Raw genomic sequence first — 19,476 nt, forward strand, 5'->3', positions numbered from 1 at the left:
ATACAAATTTTACTCTAAAAAGAGCACTATGGCATAGTTTAATTGGCAGTGTTTCTTCTTTCCCATGGTAACAAAAAAAAAAATTATGGTATATTTTACAATCATTTATATCTAAGATTCAAGGCAATGTAGTAATACAGGCACATGGTAGAAGAAAGACCAAACAGTATAAAATGGTATATGACACAAATTAAACTTGCCTCCCACTGGCCCCCACAATGTCCCTCTCCAGAAATTATCATTTGCATTTTTAAAATCTCCTTAGAGATATTATACATATGTATGTGTGTGTGTGTGTATATATACTAACATAACTGCATATACATAAAATATCTAATATATAAATATCTAATGTAGGATATCTAATATATAAATCTGCCCCTTCTTCTCTTAATATACTATTATGTCCTATATTATACACTATTACACTGTTCTGTTTTCCCCTCTTAACAATATATCCTGAAAATCATTCCATAGTAGTAAATATACATCTTCCTTGGTCTTTGAAACAAGTGCATAATATTTGAGAAGTACACTTTAAATGATACTAAATTTAATAATTAAGTCTTAAACCTAATAATTACAATCATTTTGGATCAAAACTCTTTCTCCCACTCATTTCAGCTTATACTTTTATCACAGTTGACAGGTGACATCTAAATGTTTTACAGGGCTTTAACACACATCGAATTGTTCTTATGGAAAACCTGTGGAATGGGACAGGAACATTTTCTAGGCAAGAAAAGCAAACATGAGTGACCTCTACACTACAAACTGGATTTTCACACTTCAGATAGCAAGTAATTCCCAAACTAAAAAGGTAAAAAATAAAGGATCTAGTCAACAAACCTCAAAGTCACTTCCATACCTCACTGCTAAAATACCCAAAAGTTTCTGATTAAGAATTCTGGTTACTGAAAGGAAAGAGGCACACCTGTTCAACCCAAACCTGCTTAAGTCTTATTCAGATAGAAGACAATAAACCTTTTCAAAACCACTGTAAAATTATCTTCTAATTTCCCAAGATATGAAGCAGAAGAACAGTTGTACAGAGAAGGGAAACAGCTTTTCTCAAAATTCTTTAGGTTTCTTGTGCCCTATCTACAATTAGACTGGATTAACTAGGGTTGGGGAGTGTCTGAAGAAAACCTTTCTACTAACTAATCTTTCAGAGAATATTTTCTAATTAGTTGGTAGTTCAGGGAAATTATTTGGCTTTCAGAGGCATTTTCCTAAACTCATCTTCCTCCCGCGCAACATTCGGGATCAGGGAACAGCGTCTGTGGTGCGCCTCTGGCGGCCTCCTCTCCTCCCGCTGTGCGGGGACTGCTCGAAAGAGGGCCCATACTCACATCAGACACGGCAATGGACTGCACGTCGGCGTTCGCGATGAGATGGTTCTTCACCAGCGTCCCAGTAGCTGAGTCCCAGAACTGCACCTTCCCAGCGGAGTCCACACTTATGACAGTGCCATCGGACAAGAAGGCCACACCCCATATGATACACTTCCTCTTAGACACACCCATATACTGCCTATCCACGAGCATCTTATGAATGGCGCTCCCTGAAATAGAAAAGAACCCCACGTTTGAATGATACTTATTTCTCCTTTATTCTTCAAAAACTGCCTGTGGTAGACATATGTTAAGTTAGATACCTGAGCACAGATCACAGACAGCCAGTAAATACTACTTATGGTGAACTCAGTCTCTGAACACAAAATGGTTACCTAAAGATGAAAGAGGGGGACAGGGAAGGGACAGAAATTGGGAAGGGGGAGTGAAATGGAAAAGAGACAGGAGACTTCTCTTAAAACTAGTCATTTTTACACAACCATTACACTTTGCTCTTTTCCAAAACCCCACGGGAAAGAAAGAGAAGACAACAGTGACAATTTGTGGGAATTTATAGAGTGGTAACTGACTTAGCAGAGCCCTGAAACTAAGACCCAAATCAGCAGTGGGGAAAGCCAAGAAGCCACCCGACTTAAAAAGCCAGGAAGTGGTGACCTCAGAGATACTCTGGAAACAGAGATGAAAGCGGGGCTAAAAGGAGGGATTGGGTGAAAGTAAGTTTAAGACACTTGTAGATACCTCAGATATCCACCCCTAAGAAGTCAGGCAACTCCCCCAAGCCCCCCTCAACAGAAGACTAGACACCTATTCTCTGAAGACGGACGTCAGGCACAACTGAGGGTGGGAGCACTACATGGAAAACAGGTTACATAGATGAGCATACCAGTCTCCTCCTCGTCAGAATGCTGATGGCCAGGCTTATTAACACCTGGCAGGAGAATTAAAAACACATTTCCGGGGAATGTGACCAGCACAAAAGAAAGGATCTAAAGAGCCCATCTTCAGAGGTCCCCCAAACAGTCCAGCCAGGTCATTCTTCAGTGAAGCCCATGTGCAATGAGCTCCACTCACGCGGTGATGAGAGCAGCCACCACATGCATGAGGAAAGCTTTACTGCGGAAGGCAGGGGCCAAGCAGACGAAAAGAACAAAACAAGTAACAAGGAGGAAATGGAGCCGGGGCAAGAACAGTTCACAAATACTATCATGAATGGCCTTAGAGACAGAAGAGGTAGTATACAGGGAAACAAAGAGAGAACACTGTAAAAATCAGGGGGGGAAAAATCCTCTGGAAATGAAAAACCCAGTAACAGGATTAAAAGATAAAAATGACAAACTCTCCAAGGAAGCCGAGTAAAATGTCAGAGAGACAAAAAGAGGGAAAAAGGAGGAGCTAACACCCAAATGAAATTCCAGAAAGGAGAAAAGAGAAATTCATCTACTGAATTTTCCCTAGAACTGAAAAACATGGCTTTTTGGGTTAGAAGAACCTATCAAGGGTCCAATAAATATGTTAACAGATCTACACGCCAAGAAACATAATTATTAAATTTTAGAATAGTAAGGATAAAGAGAAGGCCCTAAAAGCTCCCCATGGGGGTGGGGACCCATACAAGGATCAAAGGATCTACTCTCAGAATAACATTAGACTTCATAATACTACTAGAGGCGGGTAGACAGTGGAAAATAATTTCCAGCCTAAAATCCTTTCTCATAAACCCTTTCTAAGGATTCACCAAAGGAATAAACCAGGGAAGTGAATGGCATGGGAACAGGGGATTCTACCAAAGAGGAAAGCAAAGGGGATCCCTGGAATGACCAGAAAATCCGAATCAGAGTTCAGGGTCTCACGGTTGTGCAGCAGAAACTCGCTACACAAGAACAAGTCAGAGGCTCTGGCAGAGAATCATTCAAAAGGATAAAAGTGGTAGAAAGAAAAGCAGATGTATTTGAACCTAATTTATACAACTGAAAGAATGTGGGGATGAATTAGTGTGTGTGGGGGGGGTGGAGAGAGAGACAATATTAACAAAAAGCATACATGAGAGTAAAGGTAATTTACTTTGTAAATAGTATTTATATTTTATTATTATGAAAACAATGACTACTAATCTGAACAAAGTGACAATACTGGGAGGATCAGGAGAAAGTGTGCATGTGGCAGATGGCAGAGAAAGAGGGTTAACTGGTAGAAGTCAATAAATAATGGTGTAAAACTGAAAAATCTAAATGTAGCATAATAAGCATGCTATGTATAGCATAGAGATAAATACCAAAAGAATCAGCTAACAGTTGTAGGTGGTTGCCTTTCAGAAGCAGGAAAAGGGAAATGAGGGACTCCTGCTTCTTTATAACAAGCCTTGAGGTGTTAATTCTTTGACTATATGTATGTATAACTTGTAACAATAAAAACTTACTAAAGCATTGAAGAAAGAGACATACCTAACCAGATTTACATCTAAGATGGGAGTGCAGACACACCCACCTAACAAATTAAAGTCAATCTCATCACTGAAGGATTCCATTAGCCAATTCTCTAGGCCAAGAGCAGAGAAAAAAATGGGTTCTCCACCTTTTTGACCTCATGTCTCACCAATTTTGCTACCAAGACCTCATGTTCTTCAAAGAGAGATGCTCATTTTTACCAGGTTCTGACATAAATAAACAGGTATTCTACTGATCATTAACATCTTACTGGTTGAGGGCAAATTTTATTGTGAATTCTTATGATTAAAAAATATAGCATCTGCCTGGCCAGAATGGCTCAGTGGTTGAGCATCAACCTATGACCCAGGAGATAGCAGTTCGATTCCCGGTCAGGGCACATGCCTGGGTTGCAGGCACGATCCCCAGTGGGGGGAATGCAGGATGCACCTGATCAATGACACTCTCTCATCACTGATGTTTCTATCTCTCTCTTTTCCTTCCTCTCTCTGAAAATCAATAAAACATATTTAAAAAAAAATACTGCATCCCATGGAAGAACCAAGATTCCCCCCAAAAAAGGATCAGTAATCCAAAAAAACCCTGAAATTAATGGTGAACATCCCAGAAGATTAATGACGTTAGGCCTTAAACATCCTTGAAAGCATAACAAGGGCTCCAGGTTTTGGAAATCCAGAAAGTAAATCTGACAAACAAGACCCACATCCCAAATGAACTGAGAAAAACGGTCACCTGATTTGACATCAAACACAGTAATATAGTCTATGGAGCCAGCTGCAATGTGAGTACCAGAGGGATGCCAGCTGAGACTCAGGATGCGACCTTGGGAGTGGAACAATAAAAAAGAAAGTGACATATACATAAGTATATAGCCAACGGTAATTGAGTTCTCCTTCCACAATTATCTACAAGGCTAGTGTTCTACAGTCTTAGCTCTCACTACTGCACTCTTGTGAATAACTTGGTTTATAACAGATGAGGAACAACTTTGCCTGGGATCCACAATGAAGTATTTGATACTGACTTTAATAATGTATAAATGGTTGATGGGAATGTAAAGAAGCACAAGCTTTTGAGGGTGATCTGGTAGTAATCTAACAAAATGTAAATGTGCATGTTTGGCCCAGGAATTGCATTGGGAATTAACCAGAGAAATACTTGCATGAGTGCCCAAAAATATGTATATAAAAATATTCACTGCACCAGTGGTTGTAGTAGTAAAAAAAAAATAATTACTATCTATCAATAGAAGTTTGGCTAAATAAATCATGGAATACCATAACATGCAATGCCATGCAGACTGGCATGACTGACACAGACAGATGTCTGTGATGTAACAAGTGAAAACAAAGCTGGAAAACAGGTTCAAGCACTCCTGTGTATTTGTTTATATGAATATACAAAAAAATCTAGAAGATTAATCCCAAAATGTTGTCTTCATAGTGGAATGAGACACTTATTTTCTCTTTTATACTTGGATAAACGTATGAAATTTTTAACAAGCAGTGTATCACCTTTGTAATTTAAAAAGAAGACCCCAAAGATGTTTTATAGGAGCACGGCCACACCCATTTGTTTAAGTATTATCTATGGCTATTTCTGTGCCACAATAAGAGTTGGCAGAGACTGTTTGGCCTGAAAAGCCTAAAATATTTACTACCTTGTGTCTTTACAGAAACAGTTTGCCAGCCCCAGCTCTAGAGGTGTCAATTGGTCCAGGTAAAGCCCAAGTATGGGCAGTTATTTAGAGAACTCCCCCGTTCAATTTGAACTTACTAGCAGGATTAAGAACCACAGCTCCTGAAGATGAAATTCTGGTTTCCAGACTTTATGCACACTTGTTAAAACATCACAACTTTAAGTGAGAAGTAACAAATCAACTTACAAAGAAACACTAGCTTTTTTATTTTGTATTTCTGGTTTTCTATACCTTTACTTAACCAAGCAATCACAACTACGCTATACAATGGAGAGAGCCTGAGCTAGAGATGGCTTCTAACACATACCCTGTACTCAGATAAAGTTAGCATATAGTTAAAACATTACCTGGACCCATGGGAAAATATCCCATCTCCAGTAGCACAGAAATATAACTACTTGCTAAGGCTATTCACAGCCCCACCAGATATGACCCTTACTTTTCTGCCGATCAAAATTTCTTTCAAACTGGATTTTGTCTGGGATGATTTGAAATAGTTTCACAGATCCATCTTCACAACCAACCTATTAGGCGAAAGGAGGAAAGGGGAAATAGAGAAGATAAGCAACTTATATTTTTAACTAAATACATATATTTACAAATACATACTTTTTTTCCCTAAAGCAATCACTTGCTCTGAAAAATAGTTGGTGAGACAAAGTACTGGCACCAAGGAACTGATAGTGTATTCTTGGCAGCTATAATGTCCTAATGAGAAAGCAGGCTAATTAGTGGCCCAATTCCTGCACAGGACATCAAACAGAAGTAGATTTCACAGTGCACCTCTGCTAGAGACCCATGGCCTAAATAAAAGACCTATTAACTATATAACCCAAACAAAGACTTATCAAGATATTGCACAAATTGGTACAAATCAAAAGAGAATCACAGTCTTATCACAGAAAGTTAAATCTTGGAAAGCACCCATTTTAATGTTAATAGTGGTGGAGGGAGGGGAGTAGTCTTCTCAGCCTGTGCTCAAACAATTTTGAGAAACACTGTGGTGAAACATAGTTGCACAAGTTAACTGGTGGAAGGATCTCAGAATTGTTAATATACATTAGTGCACTGTGAATCTACAAAAGAATTTAATATGCTGTATTCTGAAATGAAATTCATCATAAAACACAAAGCACAACAAAACAAAAAGGTCTCTACAGCTCCTAATTCCAAAGAACAAAGTCTGGGAAACCAAACTAACCCTCTCATTTCATAAATGAATAAGTGAGACCAAAAGTAGAAGCAGAAAGGATGCAAAAGGACAAGGGACTTTTACCCCCCAATATCAACTCCAATCTCATACTGGGGTTGCTAGAATCCAGCTCAGACTGGAGTTGCTATATGCCATCATATAACTTTAATCACCTTCCTAAGAACACAGGGAAGAAGTTTAAGTGGGCACAAGAGAAATCTTGGTTTAAATTACCAATAGTTGCTTACTGACCAAAAGTTGAGAGCCACTGGGGCTGGCAGCCATGCTCCAAATGGGTCCTCCAAAGGCATCCATAGAATACTTGATGTTTAATGCCTGCAAATCATACTCAATAATCTCTCCGTTGAGTCCAGCACTAAAGAGTCGCTGTCCTTTTGCCCAACACAGAGCTTCTGTAGCTCGAGACTCATGACCTGGGAAAAACTACAGAAACACCGTAACTTCTCAACCCATAATGACCATCAGCTACCAGCACTGAGTGGTCACAGGCAACACAGTAAAAAATAAAATACTTCCCTAGCCTTGGCTGGGTAGCTCAGTTGGTTAGAGCATTGTCCCAACACACCAAGTTTTCAGGTTTGATCCCGTCAAGGCACATATAACAAGCAAATAACGAATGTATAAATAAATGGGACAATAAATCAATGTTTCTCTCTCTCTCTCTCTCAAATCAATCAATATATATATATTTTTAAGTAAAATACTTCCGTAGAAATAACAAGTGTGGGATTTTGTGCTATCAGAAGATCATGACTATTGACATTTTCATTTTTTTCCAGGTTCTTATTTTAGTTATTTCTACAGTTGGTTTTGTTTCTTTTACTAGGACTTGTTCTGAAAAACCTTTTCAGTAGAATAAAGTTTGTATACAATTGTATCTGATGTATCTAATTTTTAAAAAATTAATGCAACTATCTTGATTGGGTGATGGTTTCAAAGGTGTATACACAGGTCAAAAGTTATCAGTGTATATACTTTAAATATATGCTGCTTATTGTGTCAATTTTACCTGTAAAAAGCTGTTTAAAAAATAAAAGTAAGATAAACTAATGTAGCTCACTCCAGCTTTTCATTCAAACCTCAGATTTCTAAGTGCTTTCTTAGCACTCAAAAAGTTTCATATCTATCAAGGCATTTTATTCTTTTATTTGCTTGACACAAAAATACTGGGTAAGTATAATTTTTGCTATTTGAACTTGAAAAGGCTTAAAGTACTTGTGGGTTAAGTGGTTTGCCCAAAGCATCAAAGTCAAAGACATAAAGAGAATGTTGGTCTCCCTCCCCCCTACTCCCTAATCTTTTCATTCTAAGAGATACAAATTTTTCTTGTTCTGAGAGTGATCAACAGAGCTAAGCAATCTTACACAGTGGGGAATAGGGAGAAAGCAGCAGAAGAGACTGAACTAATTAATTGTTGGAAAAACAGATGAGAGAATGAGACACTAAGTAAGAAATGGCTGACTTAATTCATTCAACCAATATTAAGTCAGCAGTGGCTTTGTGCTACACTTGCTAAACGTTGGGAGTATAGTCATGAACATCACTGGTATGGTCCTTGTTTTCATAAATTTGAAGTTCAGTGGGGAAGAAAGACATTAAACAAATATACAAACTATTATATAATTACAATTTTCATAAATGACAAGAAATACACAGGTTGCAACAAGCATGTACCACAACATGTTTTTCACACTACAGACCCAGTTGTGGTGACCAGTAATTTTTTAAGTCCTATTAGTTCTTCAGGGGTCAGCTCAATAAGTCATTCTTTTCCAAGATTCTTAAACCCACCTCATCAAAGTAACGTATCTCTCTACTAAGATTCTATGCTTTATATAAAATTTAACTGGACTTTGAGCTCCTTGTAGGTAGGGCCCCTGACATTTGTTTTAATGCCTAATTACTTGCCACTCATTCATTTAGAAGCTTTCACAGCCCAGCCAGGGTGGTTCAGTGGTTGAGTACTGACCCTTGAACCAAGAGGCCACCAGTTAGATTCTCAGTCAGGGCACATGTCTGGGTTGCAGGCTCAGTCCCCAGTACGGGGTATGCAGGAGGCAGCCAATCATGTTTCTCTCTCATGGATGTTTCTATCTCTCTCTCTCCATTCCTCTCTCTGAAATCAATAAAAACATATTTTAAAAAAAGAAAAAAAGAAACTTTTACAGAGTGCCCACATTCCAAGTACTAGGCTGCCAGGCACTACATTCATTCATTTACCCACCTATCTATTTACAGCACGATGCCCAGGGCATGCAAGACACTTAGTAAGTGTGAATTGAATTAAATGTTGCACCTGAAATCAGTGCCTTTGGAAAAAATGCTGCTCTCACAGCCCTCTACATACATCTAAATGGTATTTTACCTAGTTTAAAATCTCCTTTACTCCCAAATATAGGCATGTAAATAACTCTAAATTCTCTCACACAGGCTAACTTAGGAATCTACCTTCCTGCTTTTACATCACCAAAGTTTCTGATATTAAAATGTTTCATCAATTTTTCTGAAATTGGCACTGATACCCCCAGCAATGGTGCAATGGTTGGAAGACTGATATAAAACAACGGTCTTAACAATTTCCCTTCTTGTACCCAAAAGAACCAGCAAAACTCAGTTTCCAAATGACAGTGAGCTGCCACAATTCCCACGTAGGATCTTTCTAACCAACATAACACAGATCAAAACTCTGAGCTTCTCTCATCACTCAGACAAGAAATCACATGCTACACAAGTTACGTAGTTCAAAACAACTCCAGAGAGGGTACAGAGAGTCACTTTCTTTTCATCTCTTTGACTATGAAAGACACACAAGTTTTTGTAGAGGTGAACTTAAGAAGAAAATTAACACCAGAAGCATTAAATCAGGCTCCCAAATAACTTACTTTCTCCTGAAAGTAGTTTGCTGACAAGTTATAAATTTCCACAGTGCCATCTGTTCTTGAAACAGCCAATCTGTTTGACTGGTTATTGTAAGCCACACAGCGAATTCCTGATGGAACATAATTAAAGAAACGAACTCGATGGACCTTAAATTCACCCATTCCTAAGGGAGGAAAAAAAAGAGTCATTTTTGTTAAATGTTAACTGCAGTATTATTCCTTATCATCACTGCTCTGGATGGAAGACTCCAACTATGTTTCGCTGAAGTTCATTTCCAAGTATCTAACTAATGATATTTTCATGCCCCACACCAGAATTTATCAATCTCCAGAGGCTCAAGATTCTTTTGCAAATAAATGAACATGTTAACATATAGAGCATTACCCAGACCTCTAACAATCCTGACAACAGCCTGAAGGAAGGTGTATGGGAAAGGGGTGAGAATCTAAAATTCGATCTTAGAACAAAAGAGTGAACATAATCTCATTCTGTAATGGGAGCGTGGCTAGAGGGAAGAGAGATACTTGGAACTGACCAGCTGTATTCCAGGCAGAACTAAGGTCCTTGTGTCTATTTGGGGCGTGAGGTTTCTGGAAGGGTGAAGACACTTGCTAAATGCTGGGAATACCGGGTAAACACCACGACCACCCCAAAGAGGCAAGAAATGCTGACAGCCTAAATCAGTCTCTCCAAGTCAGGTCTGCAGAACTCCTGCATCAAAATCACCTTGAAAAAATGTTTCTTAAAAATGCCGGATTCCGGGTCTTGCTCCATAGCTCCAGAATTCCAATTTCTGGGGGTGGGGGACAGACACCAGGAATCTGCATTTTTAACAAGCACTTCTCCCTAACTCTACTGCACTCTAAGGTTGCAAATCACAGGCTCAAACTATGGTAGTGAAGGTGGGGTTGATGGGACAGACAGAACCGAGAGGTCCTCAAGGAGGAAGCGACAGGACTTGGTCTGGCATCTGTCAACCACCCCTCCCACCGCACCCCACCGCGGCCAACACGTGCGCTCGGCAAGGGCAGGGGCCGGGTTTGGCTCGCCCCTTACTCGTCTCCCTTCAAGGCTAGGAACCCGAGAGCAGAAAAGGTGTGTTGGGCCCGGCCCAAAGGGAGTCTGAAGCTCGCGCGAGGTCTCCACCGCCCCTTTCCTCTCCGGGGACCTACGGAGTAGCCCCCACTCGCGCTCGACACAAGGGAACCTGCGAGCTCCACGGGGTTTCGACCTAGAGCCGGCGGCAGCCCGCTGACCTGCCCTCTCTCACAGCCGTTACCCACACCCCTTCCCCAACTCACCAGCGGATGGGCTCTCGCTACTCTCCGCCCCGGCCCCACGTGCGCGCGCTCTGCCCCGGAAGTGCTCGCGGCGCAAGGCCGGAAGTGCGCAGGCAGTGCTCGCGGCGGCGGCGACGGCGGCGGGAGGTTCGGTTGTCGCCCGTTGGCCGCGCGGCGCCGCGCTCGGCGGCCGCCATTGCAGGTCAGGCCGCGGGCGGGGGGCGCGGGAGGCCGTGGGGAGCGAGGGCCGAGCCGGGGATGGGGGCGACGGTGCGAGGGAACGGGAAACTAGGAAGCTGGGGCCGGGCGGGGCGCGCGGCTCCGGGAGAAGAATGGCGAGCTGAGGGGCGGGGAGCGGCGGCGGGGGAGGGGAGATCGGGAAAGGGGAAGGGAGCGGGGAGGGCCACGAAGTGGGGGGCGAAACGGGGGCCCTTGGGTTAGGAAGGCAGAGAATTGTGGGGGAAGGGAGCGGTGTGGAGATGGACGGCGGAGGGAAGGGAGGGAGCGAGCGGGGCGGGGCGGAGCGGAGCAGGGCGGAAAGGGTGGCCGAGCGCGGGCGGAGGACGGAGAAGGGGGCGGCGCGGGCCGGATCCTTGAGGTACGTGCGGAGAGGGGCTCTTCCCCGGGGGGGGGGAGGGAGCCCAGCACACGAGGCTTGCGGGAGGGGGGTAGACCTGGAACCCAAGAAGTAGCGGGAATATCGGAAAAGGGAAGCCGGGGGGGGGGGGGGGCGGGTTGGTGTAGGACCGTGAGGTCTGTTAGTGGGGACATTTTAAATCGCGAGGGAGGTGCCTGCTGGGAGAGGTGATTTCGGAAGGTACTTGGAAGAGGCAGTCTGGGAAGTGATCCAGGGTCTTTTGTGGGCCGAGTGAGAGGGAAGAGAAGAGCGGGGTGGGGTCCTGAAGGAACGGACGGAGTATTTCAGAATTTAGGGGGATCGGGGAACGATTTGCAGGATGAGGGTGGTAGAAGAACGTTTAAGAGTAATCTTTGGAGGAGGGTGAACGGTTTGGAAGATCACTCGGGGGGGATGTGGAGTAAGGTAGTGTGAAGAATGGGTTCCTTGGGAGGTAGGAGAAAGGGTTAAACAGCTTGGTTAGAGGTCCCAGCGAAAGTGGGGGTGATTTAGAGGGGATTGGTGAAAGGAGGGGAAGCGGATTGAGAAGTCCCAGAAGGTGGGCGGGACTAGAAAGTGTTTTAAGGCCGGAACTGAAGGGATGGGAAGGGGACTGGAGAGAGGGTGGAGAAGATGGGGGGCAGGTGGGAAGGGAGTCCACGATAGAGGGGGACCTGGAGCAGAGCTAGAAAGGAGCTTTGGGGAAGATTGAGGTGGGGCTGCAGAGTAGCAGAAGATGGAAAAAACTGGAGTAACTCAGATCGACTGAAGCCATCTTTTCATTATCTACAAATACCAGTAATTGATTCCCTCCATCATGGAAATCCTAAAATGTGATGGGAAAGTACCACGTGTATGCATAGTATCCACACACGTTTTTGAACACACTCTTCCCTAATGAAAAGTTTGGAAGCATTCAGTTCCACTTACCCTCCATAGCCCCTTTTTGGAAGGGAGCAAGCTTCTCATTTAGAAACAGGATTTTAGCACTTGATGATATAAAGCTTTGCACAGACAAGATACCGTTTAGACCATCCCCTTCAGTCACAGAACCACAGTAACACTGCTAATAAAAATAATCTGTATTCATTTGTATATTAAACTGCCTGAATTATTCATTTGGTGGAAAGGCACACAGAAAAATAGTCATCATACTTAGAGGGGAAAAAACTTAACAGAACTTAATCCCTGAAGCAGTGTGGTGAACTCTCACTACACGTTTGAATTGTTGTCCCACTACGCAAACTTGATTTTACTATGATTTTATTCTTTATACAGTGTAATATTAAGACACTCTAGCATAAGAAAAAGCCATGTTCCTACAGATGATAGCTTGATACTGAAGGCTTACCTTGTCTTAGGCACTGTGCTGAGGATTTTACATTCATAACCTCATTTAATTCTGACAATTCTTTGAAATAAGTTCTTTTTTATGCCTGATGTATTGGTGGGGATCTGAAACTTAAGGTTAAATTACTCCTATCACACATAAGGATAAGTGGCATAATTGTAGATGACTTTTCTCCCTGTATCCCTAAACACAAAGACTAGTCCCTGGGACCAAATAAGAGCTCACTAAATGCCGTTGGCCTAGCAAAAGTTAAAGCCTTTATTCCCTTTCTTTAAAAGCTTAAAATACAATAATAAAAAGGTTCTAATGAAAACAAATTATAAGACATTTAGGTCTAGAAAAATTTATTTGTAGTTAAATTAAACCATTGAGTCAGGGCCCCTTTCAGTAAAAGCTGTACTATTTAATTGGATATATTCCATACTTTATTCTGCCACATTTTATTTTGGGGGCAGTTGTCGTTATGAAGATCATTGCTCATGCTATTCTTTGTATGACATTAGTAATCTTAACAGTTCAGAAAATTAAGTTTTATCGGAAATTGAAATGAAACAGTGTTAAATAATGTCCTCTATAGTCAATTAGATATGATAATAAACAGGCTTATTCTTTTCTAACTGCCTGCGCCCCAGATGTAGTAGCTACTTCGGTGGCAAGTTGTGAGATTTTCTGTATAGGTTACTTGCCATTTTGTAAGTGATGCTGAGAAAGGCTAGTATTGTAAAGCAATCAGAGTTCTCCCACACTTTGCCTAAGGGCAACTGTTTCAAAAAAAGAAATAACAGGATTCAGGTGATAGGATATTTTAAGGTGCCAAAGCAGACTTTTTAAATATGACAGTACAGATGTACTATAAGGGGGGGGCTATGAAAGGACTGCAAGAGGCCATATTGTGGAGATGTTAGAGTTCACGTCCCAACTGTACCACTTTGTGGCTAGTTACTTGACTTTTAGCTGCTTTTGGCCTGTTTTCCTCATCTGTAAAATGGGAGTGACACAACAATCCTACATAATAGGATTGTTTTCATTTCAGAACCGAAAGAATCCAGACTAAGTGTTCTGAAAAGTTTAGCTATGTGAGAAATGACACTTGTAAAGATAACACTCTACCTGGTCTTTTCTCTTAGAAATTGTGGTGGCACTTTGACTTTTCAGATTTTTAATAATTTTAATACTAATTAACTTCAAAATAGAGATTGAAGCCAAATGAGGAGGTGTATCCCACACGGATTGCTCTGATTCCAGTCAAACCTTTTGGGTTTTGATTTTAAATTGTTATCCTTCCCCTTCAAGAAACTGAAACAGTTTTTAAAGTGCTTTTGGTAGTTCTTTTGATTAGGGCCTCCTCATTTGTCCGAAGACCTGTGCCTTCCTGAGCTAGTGTATTACCTGTTCTTAAGTGGTCCCACAACCAGTGCTGCTTACGAAGGTCTGACTTATTAGAGGATGCCTTTTTTATTCCGTTGCCCTTCTGATCCACTCTTGGGTGTAGGCAGTGCCTGCCTGATGCCTTGATGCCTTTTCATTCTCACTGGCACTTGGTTTTCTCCTTTGGGAGGACAGAATTAGGTAGTCATAGTGAGTGTGGATAAAGTCAAATGGCCTGGGTTCTACCACGTACTAGTTGTGTGTGTGCCACATACAAGCAAGTGTATCTCTCAGTAGCTTTATGTGCAAAGTAGGAATAAGTACCTATCTCATAGAATGGTCACAGTGATTGAGATAACACCCATGTAATATGCACAGCATATGATTCATTGAAAAATCAATAAATATTAGCTGCCGTTTATATTTGAATTTTAAGTCCAGTGATTTGACCAACCTCATGTTCCCAAAGTATGTGTGGTGCTCTAGAGTAGAGATTCTGGTGTGCTTTAAGTGGTTGTATACAAACAACAGGTGGTGCTGTTGTATACAAACTTGCTGGCAATATATTTTTTCCTGGAGATCCAAAATGAAAATTAACAGATCAGTAAAGAAACCTGTTTTGTTTGCTAAGCTTGAGCACAATTATAATACTTATTAACTTGCTGTACTACATTTGGTAAACACCAGACTAATAACCTTCCACTAAGCTCCATCTATTCACTGGAAAGACTTATACAAAAGCTGTAGTTTAGATCCCCCATGCCCTCAGTCCCCCATGTATCTGTCCTTCCCAGAGAGACAAGTACTGTACAAGTGAAGCCAGTTTCAGGCAAAAATCTCCCATTTTAACATATTCTTGTGGAGTACCGCAAACTTGCCACCAGGTGGTGGTGTTGTATAAGTTGATTAAGTATTTTAGTATCTTAAGTCGGGGGTGGGGAACTTCTGGCTGGCACCCTAAAGTTCTACCCCGGCCAAGGCAACAACTGCAGGCGGGACTTGAAATTCAGTAAATCCAGGAGCTTTTTTCATAGCTGATTTTAAACTTGATTTTGTATGGCAGGCGAATGATGTTATAAATATCCAAATGGCCCTTGGCGGAAAAAAGGTAGATTCTAAGTGAAAGATGGTTAAAGCACTTGAGAGTCACATCAGAAATCAGCTTACCATTCACTAAAGTCATCTGAAGGACTTTCAGATCTCAAGGCTTTTAGTTAAAGGAGGTCCTTTGAATCTTGAAATACGAAATAACCGAAGGGGTAGACCCAAAATTTATATCCTCACCAGGGGGGAAAAAAAATCTAAAAGAACTAGTTTTTTAAAATATCCTTGAGAAAGGCAAGTTATTAACATAGTGGTCAAGAGCATGGGCTATGCAGTGTATGTCTTGGGTTCAAATTCTGGTTCTTTGACTAGTAGCTATGCAACCTTGAACCCAATTGTGCTCTTAACTGTTCATACTGTAGTTGACCCTTAGTAATCTTAAACAATCTTACATGTACATCAGTTTTTTAAAAGTTTACACCTTATAGAATTGTTAGAGGAGTGAAATAAAATGTACCTAGAGCACCAAGTGCCTGGTACACAGTAAGTGGTAAATATTAGCTATCATTATTATTGTCCTAAATCTTTTTTTTCCTCTACAGCTTATTTTCATTTACTTTTTAAAGACGGAAGGCTCATGGTACAAATTATTGTTTCCAGGTGAGTACATTTGGCTACTTCTTTATTTAGCTTGAATGCTTAGGGCTATACAGATTTGATATTTTCGTGGAAGAATCAGGGTCCTCAGGTGCATCTTGTACAGATCCTTGCATTTCAAACTCTAGTTCCGTGGGTAGCACTGCCCAGTTTCCCAAGAACTTGTGCTGGACAAAGAGTTCCATTGCGCCTTGAATGGTGGTGTAGGACACTATTCATCTTTCACCCCCTCAAAAATATTGTAACCGCCAGCCCTTTGCTTGCAGTGCTGGGGCTGGAGGCCTGGCAGAATGGGTGCTGATGGAGCTACAGGGGGAGATCGAGGCTCGCTACAGCACTGGATTAGCTGGAAACCTCCTGGGAGACCTACATTACACCACTGAGGTGAGGGGGCTTTTCTTTCCCTGCCTAATGCCTCAGGAAAGCAAGCTACACCAAGGTGGTGCTCCCAGTACCCAGAGTGAGGACTCCCCTCAGGTTTGTTAATCAAAAGCTAGCTAATCTGCTAAGCTATCTGCTTGTTGTCCCCCCACCTCTTTAGCTTTGGGGAATCTCGAAAGGTCACAGTTCTAGAAGTGAAAGTTCTACCTGGGCCAAATAGGACACGAGGGTGGGTTGTCCACTGTGGTGTTCAGCAGTGGAAGAGCCAGACCAGGGAGTGCAGGTGCCAGTATTGCCTGCCAAGAGCATCTTTAGGAAGCACTTGAGTGCTATGATATTGCCCTGAACCTCAGGCATCTCGTTCTTGTTCTGCCAAAGGGAATCCCTGTGCTGATCGTGGGGCATCATATCCTGTATGGGAAAATCATCCACCTGGAGAAACCTTTTGCTGTCCTTGTCAAACACACTTCTGGGGAGGACTGTGATGAGCGTGGCTGCGAGACTGGCACCCGGTATTTGGTGACAGCACTCATCAAAAACAAGATTCTTTTCAAAACTCGCCCCAAGCCCATTATCACCAACGTACCCAAGAAAGTATGAAAGAACCCCGGATTTTCCCTAGAGAGCGGCCAACTCCTTGGACTCGTGCTCCACTGCCACCTCGAGGACGGCTTGACAGTTCCCTGGGACCACAGGGGGGACAGGGTCCTGTTCTAAACACAGGCCACCCGCTGGGCATGATCTCAGATTCCTTCCTTATGCCAACTGGTTCTCTTGGTGGAAATCTGGCCCCATTTCCAAGGAACCCTTCTCCTTTTCCAACTTCATCAAGCTCATTGGCTTCAAATCCAGCACCTTTCCCTGCTGGTGCTCGTGACCCAAGCATGGCTTCTTTTCCAAGGGGAATGAATCCCACTGGTGCAAGTGCAGTTTCTTTCTCAAGGCCAGGTGGCCTCTTGGGCCCAGGGCCAGGGCCAGGGCCAGGGCCAGGGCCAGGGCCAGCTCTCAACCCTAGAGGAGGGGCTCTTCCAGGCCCAGGGCCTCTGTCTAACCCAAGGTTAGGGGGTCTCCCAGGGCCAGGTCCTATGCCCAACTCAAGGGCAGGTGGTCTCCTGGGAACAGGTCCTGACTCCAGAAGTGGTGGCCCCATGGGCCTTGGATCTGGACCTAACCTGAGAACGGGTGTCCTGTTGACTTCTGGGAATGGTCCTCCCAATACTAGGCCTGTTGGCCTGGGCCCTGGACCAAGTCCCAATCTGAGATCGGGCTTTGTAGGTACAAACCCTGCCCCAAGGTCAGGTATGTTTCCAGGCTCTAGCCTTGGGCCCAACCCAAGAGCAAGTGGCCTAGGCCCAGGCCTTGGACCCAACCCAAGGGCAGGTAGCCTGGGCCCAGGCCCTAATCTGGACACCAGAGCAGGTGGCCTCTTGGGCACAGGATCTGGTCTTAACTTAAGAATGGCTGGACCTCAAAGCCTAGATCTTGCTCCCATTCTAAGAGCAGCAGGTCTTTTAGGAGCAAATTCAGCTTCTTTCTCACAGGCTCCTGGAAACATGGGCACAGGCCCATCTTCCATGGCAAGAATACCTGGCCCCATAGGCCCAAACTCGGGTCCTGGCTCTAGGGGAATTGGCCTTCCAGGGCCAAATCCATCTCCCATGTCTAGGGCTCCTGGCCCCATAGGCCCTAATTCAGCTCATTTTTCAAGGCCAGCTGTCCCCATGGGGGTAAATACTAATCCCTTTCCAAGGGGGACAGGTTCAGGGGCACTGAACCCAGCTGGCTTCTCTCAGTCTTCTGGCACATTGGCTTCAAACCCAACTACCTTCCAGAGGTCTTCTGGCCTCCAGGGCTCAAATCCAGCAATTTTCCCAAGAGCCTCTGGGCCACTAGGACCCAACCCAGCTAACTACCCAAGGGCCACTGGCCTACAGGGTCCAAGTCCAGCTACTTTCCCAAGGTCTGCTGGTCCATTAGGCCCTGGTCAGGTTACTTTTCCCAGGTCAGCTCCTGGGCCTCTGGGCTCTTCTCCAGCAGGCCCTGTGGGTATCAACCCAGCTCCTTTTGCAAGGCCAACTGGGACCCTGGGTCTAAACCCAGCTTCCTTTCCAAGGATGAATGGTCCTGTAGCCAAGACTTTGGTCCCATTTCCCAGAGTAGGTAGTCTCCCTGGCACAAACCCGGCTGCTTTCCCCAGACCAGGGGGTCCAATGACTGCAATGTACCCAAATGGAATGTTACCCCCTTAAACAGCATTTTCTCCAGGACCACCTTGGTTTCCAGGCATAGTGGTTCTGGACAGAGGCTGTTTTTTAGGTAAAAGGGTGGTAGACATGGAGCTACAGTCTGAAGTACATAGCTGGGGCTCAAGTTCAAACGAGCCATCTTTTTCATACTCTGCTTCTTTCTTGATTGAAGGTGAAATGTTATTTGTGGGAGACACACTATGGCAGGTGGGAATGATCCTAGCCTTGAGAGAGAGACTCTCCAGCCTTCCAGAAGCCTGCTGTGCTTTTGTCCCACAGCTTTCTGCCCCTTGTTTCTTACTAGTTTCTTGAATTGTTCTTGTGGACTTTTCCTCAGGGATACATTGGCCTGCAGGTCCCAATTCATATGTAGTCCCCTGCTCATCACTGGAGAATCAGATCAGCTCACTGCTCTCTAGAAGTGTTGCATTGGTAAATGGACCGTGCTTCAGCAGCTCTGACCTGGGCAGCTTGGACCTGGTCATCCTCTACTGCCATACGTTTCCCTGGGGGCTTGACACAGAACAGGGAGGTGGGCAACCACTTTAAAAGACCCACCGAATACAATTTCCGCTTGACTGACTGGTCCTGCAGCTTCCTTCTCTGGGACTAGAGGAGGCCAAAAACAAGGCTCCAGCGTTCATCCAACTCCCTGTCCACTGGTACTCGGAATCAAAGAACCTCAAAATTTAAATTGATGTGGATGGGACATGGGGTAGGGGGGTGGGGGGTGAAGGGGAGAAATCACTGTGCTTTGTTCAACCTGATGTGAAAGGATGGTTGGTGTTTTTCCTGCGTTGTATCTTTTCTTACTGTTTCTTTAATAAATGGGATGAGAGGGCTGCTGATGTCATTCCATTCTGTTACCTATTCCACAGGGAAGGAAGTTTACCCACTGCTTTTCATGGTTTCAGTTTGGCCACAATCCTGTATTATCTGCCA

General features: G+C 43.3%; 3 protein-coding genes across 7 annotated transcripts in view; 2 read left to right on the plus strand and 1 right to left on the minus strand.

Annotated features, from left to right (window-relative positions):
- The window catches only part of UTP4 (UTP4 small subunit processome component), a 27,018-nt gene extending 15,950 nt beyond the window's left edge, over nt 1-11,068 (minus strand). For 2 of the 5 annotated variants that reach the window (XM_016200779.2, XM_087827513.1), the window contains exons 1-6: nt 10,893-10,934; nt 9,594-9,754; nt 6,943-7,134; nt 5,938-6,022; nt 4,532-4,621; nt 1,353-1,564 (exon numbers count right to left, since the gene is read on the minus strand). In XM_016200779.2, coding sequence (XP_016056265.1) covers nt 1,353-1,564; nt 4,532-4,621; nt 5,938-6,022; nt 6,943-7,134; nt 9,594-9,752 — 738 coding nt within the window. In that variant the 5' untranslated portion in view covers nt 9,753-9,754; nt 10,893-10,934. Of the gene's footprint in view, nt 1-1,352; nt 1,565-4,531; nt 4,622-5,937; nt 6,023-6,942; nt 7,135-9,593; nt 9,755-10,126; nt 10,283-10,317; nt 10,377-10,829; nt 10,853-10,892 lie in introns of those variants that run through there. The other 3 variants (XM_087827515.1, XM_016200780.2, XM_016200778.2) reach the window with 3 other exon arrangements.
- CHTF8 (chromosome transmission fidelity factor 8) lies at nt 10,981-16,888 on the plus strand. The gene is made up of 4 exons (XM_087827519.1): nt 10,981-11,073; nt 15,853-15,910; nt 16,174-16,291; nt 16,667-16,888. The coding sequence occupies exons 2-4, from the start codon at nt 15,888-15,890 to the stop codon at nt 16,886-16,888; spliced, it is 363 nt and encodes a 120-aa protein (XP_087683645.1). The 5' UTR covers nt 10,981-11,073; nt 15,853-15,887.
- Nucleotides 16,885-19,376, plus strand: DERPC (DERPC proline and glycine rich nuclear protein). Its single transcript, XM_087827518.1, has one exon. The coding sequence runs from the start codon at nt 16,885-16,887 to the stop codon at nt 18,535-18,537; it is 1,653 nt and encodes a 550-aa protein (XP_087683644.1). The 3' UTR covers nt 18,538-19,376.
- Nucleotides 19,377-19,476: the final 100 nt, after the last annotated feature.

This window comes from Miniopterus natalensis, chromosome 18, assembly GCF_054644295.1.
Source record: "Miniopterus natalensis isolate mMinNat1 chromosome 18, mMinNat1.hap1, whole genome shotgun sequence".
Taxonomy (NCBI): Eukaryota; Metazoa; Chordata; class Mammalia; order Chiroptera; family Miniopteridae; genus Miniopterus; species Miniopterus natalensis.

Excerpts from the sequence above, each read along its gene's own strand:
- CHTF8 (XM_087827519.1), top strand. The coding sequence starts at position 15,888 with ATGGTACAAATTATTGTTTCCAG. Across the intron at positions 15,911-16,173 it reads GTACAAATTATTGTTTCCAG|TGCTGGGGCTGGAGGCCTGG; the intron begins GTGAGTACATTT and ends CTTTGCTTGCAG. Across the intron at positions 16,292-16,666 it reads ACCTACATTACACCACTGAG|GGAATCCCTGTGCTGATCGT; the intron begins GTGAGGGGGCTT and ends GTTCTGCCAAAG.
- DERPC (XM_087827518.1), top strand. The coding sequence starts at position 16,885 with ATGAAAGAACCCCGGATTTTCCCTAGAGAGCGGCCAACTCCTTGGACT.